At 48.2% G+C, this 4,289-nt stretch overlaps 1 protein-coding gene across 3 annotated transcripts in view; it reads right to left on the bottom strand.

The window, feature by feature from the left end:
* Positions 1 to 2,398: 2,398 nt before the first annotated feature.
* The window catches only part of LOC109117743, an 11,124-nt gene continuing 9,233 nt past the window's right edge, over positions 2,399 to 4,289 (bottom strand). For all 3 annotated transcript variants that reach the window (XR_002025048.2, XM_019206099.2, XM_019206098.2), the window contains one exon: positions 2,399 to 3,416. Coding sequence is in view for 2 of the 3 variants with exons in the window: in XM_019206099.2 (XP_019061644.1) it covers positions 3,067 to 3,416 (350 nt within the window). In the remaining variant the exon portion in view is untranslated. The remainder of the gene's footprint in view (positions 3,417 to 4,289) is intronic.

Genomic DNA, 4,289 nt, shown 5'->3' with positions numbered 1-4,289 from the left:
CCCCTTTGTTCCCGGGACGCCGCCTTGGCCGTGCGCGCGGCCCCCGGCCTGGGACTCGGAGCGAGGGTCCCACGCCTTCCTCGCGCGGGAGAGAAGACGCCTTGCCGGGAAGGCTTGAGAGCGCAGCAGGGAAAGCCGCTCTCTGGTAGAGTGGCTAACACAGTGGCGCTCTGCGGAGAAGCTGAAGGAAGGGCGAGCAGCTGCGGAAACCCTGACGAAGGCGCTCTAGCCGCGTCGCCGGAGGCCGATCGCTTTACAAAGGGAAAACCACCCGGGGAGCGTCCGAAGAGCCGCCCGGCGGCGGCGAACAGAGCTCGCGTCTGATTGGCTGGCGGCCCCGCGCGTTCTGCGCAGCTGCGTCCAGAGGGGTTTTGTGGCCCATTATTTACCGCTGATCGTCAGCAGAACAATGGGTCGAGAAGGCTCTTGCTTTTGTTGAGAGCGTCTTCTGTGAAACAGCTTTTTCAAATCCCTTACGAGTATCTAAATAACCAGCTGGCTCAATAAAATTATGTGCCTTCCAACCTCCTTTCAAATCCTGAAAAGAGCTGTGCTTGTCTGATTTGTAGTGCAGGCTGGCCTTGGACTACGTAATTCAGACTAGCCTAGAGTTTGTGGTGTTCTTCCTGCCTCAGACGCCCGAGTAGTGGGATTGTAGGTGTAACGTCATACTTTTATTTTTGTTGTTTTTTGAGACAGAGTCTCACTATGTAGTTGAGACTGACCTGGAACTCACTATGTAGCCCCGGCTGGTCTCGAACTCGCGGCGATCCTCCTGCCTCAGCCTCCCGAGTGCTGGAATTACAGGTGTGCGCCACCATGCCCGGCCTGCCCGTGTTTTTGTTTGTTCTGTACTGGGAATTGAATTTAGAATGTTGCACTTACCAGGCAGGCACAGGCCACTGAGCTAAATCCGTTGCCCTCTGGCGTGTTTTCTTAAAGAGTAGGTCATATTTATACTGCTGACATCTCCCTTATGTCCCAGTGGTGTGTATTTGCAAATTAAATAGTTGAAGAGAAATTCTGGAATGGCCGCCTCTACCATCCTAATACTTTTGGCCTCAAAACGTTTTCCAGTTTCCCAAGCTGAAAGGCCCATTTGTTGTTGAACAGGTGAACCCTGTGCAGAAAACAGGTCAAATCGGTTTTGAATTGACACAATCTCTTGATCTGCCCCAGGGGTGCAAGGGCCTCCCATCAGTCCTAGATCTCCTTTGAGTTTTTCCGCCCAGGCAGGACTAGTGAATTCCAAAACAGCCAGTTTATAATTCCTTTATTTTTTTTCTTTCTTGTTCTAAAACTGAGGTGTCCAGATGAATTTGTATCCCCCCTTTTTTTTTTCCTTCCCGTACTGGGGATCAAACTCAGGACCTTGAGCTTGCCAGGCAGGCAAGGTGCCACCAAGCGAAATCCCCAGCCCTGTACCCGTTTTCCAGTTCCCTCCAATAATGAGGGTGTTAACCAAAACCTTTGACTGTACCCAGTTCCCTAAGACTGCCCGAACACACTGGGAAGGGGTGCGGCTGGTTCCTTCGGCCTTTGGACTTATTTTTTGCCATTTGGTGAAAATTGTGTGCTTTTCTGAACAGAAACACTTGAGTTTGTCCATTGTTCCAATATAGGACAGCTTTTCTTGTAAATTCTGGCAAATTTAACACTAAACCTTTTCCTGGTAGAGACAAATGAGCTCTTTTAGGGACTTTAGTAATATGGGAAGCGATATGTTTTTGTTTTTTATTTGTTTGTTTTTGTACCAGGGATCAAACTCGGGTCCTTGTGATTGCAAGGCAGGCGGCAGCACCAGTGAGCTAAATCCTAGCCTAGGACTTTAGTAATGTGGAAAGTCCCTCGGTATTTTTGGCAGGCACCCCTCCCACAGAGTATAATATAGTTTTTTCCCCCGTTTGAGGCAAAAAACATTGAGATACTTCATTGTGAAGCGCACTTCAGAAGTATTAAAGTTCAAGGAAAAAAATCCTTGCAGCCAACAGCTTCTTAGAAAAACAGAAACATTTATAAAAGTGAAAAGTATTCCTGGAACACCTAACGTTTGCTTTTTCCTGCCAGAGTATGAATGGTCTTTCCTAAACCGAAATTCCATTGTGACGACTGTGCAAATTATACGAAATCAGTAGATTTATTGCTTTGGCATCATAGTTTAAATGGCCTATTGGATAATGTATCACAAAGGCTTGTGTCGGGTGTGGGGCACATGGCTGTAATCCCAGATTTAGCAAGAGACCCTATCTCAAAACAGGCAAGAAAGGAAACATCAGGATTTGGGGTTTTTTTTGAGGGGGTGGTTTTTTGAGACAGGGTCTCACTATGTAGCCCAGGCTGGTCTCAAACTCTGCGATTCTCCTGCCTCAGCCTCCCAAGTGCTGGGATTACAGGTGTGCACCTCCATACCTGGCTGAAACTTTAGGATTGTAATTTATTTGTATATTTAACAATTCTTGAGAATCAATCACGTGCCAGATCCTAACTTATGCTTGAATGGATCTTGTGGAGAGTGGGAAGAGGGGGCAATATAATCAGGAGATTGGAAAGTTTGAATGTTTAGTAGGATGAAAATACAGAAAGAAGCTGGCAAGAGGTTCCAGGCGGAACCCCAGGTGGGTTCGGAACTGTCCCGTGCAGTGGAGAAGCGGAGAGAATGAGTTGGGAAGGATAGGGTGTGAGGGACGTCAGAGAGAGAGGAAGGTTCAGCCCAAGACTCTGGCGTGGGTCGTCACAGCGGCAGTGCACACATACCACACTGGGCCTGGGTTTTAGCAGGGTTTCTCGATGTACTGGGAATAAGCCAAAGTAAGAACCCAGTGAACAGGTGGGAAAAGGTCAACCCTAGTAGCAGAGGGTCCCGGATGTCAGGGCTTTTTTGGGCACCGGGGATCAAACTCCAGACCTTGCCCCTGTGAGCAAGGCGGGGTTGGATGTCTTTTGAAGATAAATCCAAGAGGACCTGATGAACACATGATTTATAAAAAAAGGAATCAAAGATGAGCCCTGTTGTAGTCAAGGTTTGCAAGGGAAATAGATTTAGTACAGGACACATAGATTATAGGATTATTTTATGATATTTACCCCAAAAGTCAAATACAAAGGAGGGCTAGAGATTAACCGCACACCGGAGGTGCAAAGAATCCAGGTGTGGGCCTGGATCCCAGCAGTTTCCCACGCAAGTCCAGCTAAAGGCGTAGAGTCCAAGGCAGTGTCCTCCTCGAGTCCAGCCGGTGGCCCGGCGCCCTCGGCGATGTCTCCTGCTTGTCCGTATTGAGGGTCCGCACCTGGGAGGCCCAAAGGCCAGTGGTGGAAGCCGGAAAACCTACGCCGGTGAGATGCAGGATTTGTGTCACCAAGCTGAGGGATCCGCGTTGGAGCCAGGAAGTGATGCTCGTGGTGAAGATCAGAGCTCCCTGAGAAGAACGGCCAAGTTCACATCAGGAAAACCGTCTGCAGCAGCCCCAACCTCCTCCTCCAGTTGTCTTGTTTGGCACCAGGGATTGAATTTAGGACCTTGCACTTCTGAGGCAGGCGCGGTGCCAATTAACTAATCCCCAGCCCCCAGCTAAGATTTTTATTTTCAATGTATTAAGTCATTGTGTTGTTTGTTTTTTGCAGTGCTAGAGATTGAACTCAAAGTCTCTCAAGGCATTGATTCAATGATTCACAACCCAGCCCCTAACTTTATAATTTCTTTTTCTTTTTTTCCCTGCAGTACTGGGAATTGAACTCAGGACCTTGTGCTTGTGAGGCAGGCACAGTGCCACTGAGCTACATCTCCAGCCCCTGACTTTATCATTTCCTATGGGAACATGTGATAAAGTACAGCGGAAACTCGGTTCATTAACTTAATTTGTTCCAGATTTTGGAGAAGATGGCCATGTTTACATTTGTGCAGGAAAAATGGCCATGTTACCCAATGTAGGGCTTGCAAACAAAACCAAAATTTGCCAAAGGCTTGTTTGTGAACTAAGTCATTCATAACAAAAGCATTCTCAAACCAAGATGCAACTGTTAACCACTCCCCCAAAAAAAAACCCAAAACGAGCTGGGCGTGGTGGCGCACACCTGTAATCCCAGCACTCAGGAGGCTGAGGCAGGAGGATCACTGCGAGTTCGAGACCAGCCGGGGCTACATAGTGAGTTCCAGGTCAGTCTCAACTACATAGTGAGATCTTCTCTCAAAAAACCACACACAGGGGCCGGGGATTTAGCTCAGCGGTTTGGTGGCCTGCCTTGCAAGCACAAGGACCGAAGTTCAATCCCCCATAACCAAAAAAAAAAAA

Source organism: Fukomys damarensis, unplaced genomic scaffold (genome assembly GCF_012274545.1).
Source record: "Fukomys damarensis isolate Sample0158 unplaced genomic scaffold, DMR_v1.0_HiC HiC_scaffold_23, whole genome shotgun sequence".
Lineage (NCBI taxonomy): Eukaryota > Metazoa > Chordata > Mammalia > Rodentia > Bathyergidae > Fukomys > Fukomys damarensis.
Note: the sequence above shows the minus strand (reverse complement) of the source record. Positions and strands in the feature narration are given on the sequence as shown.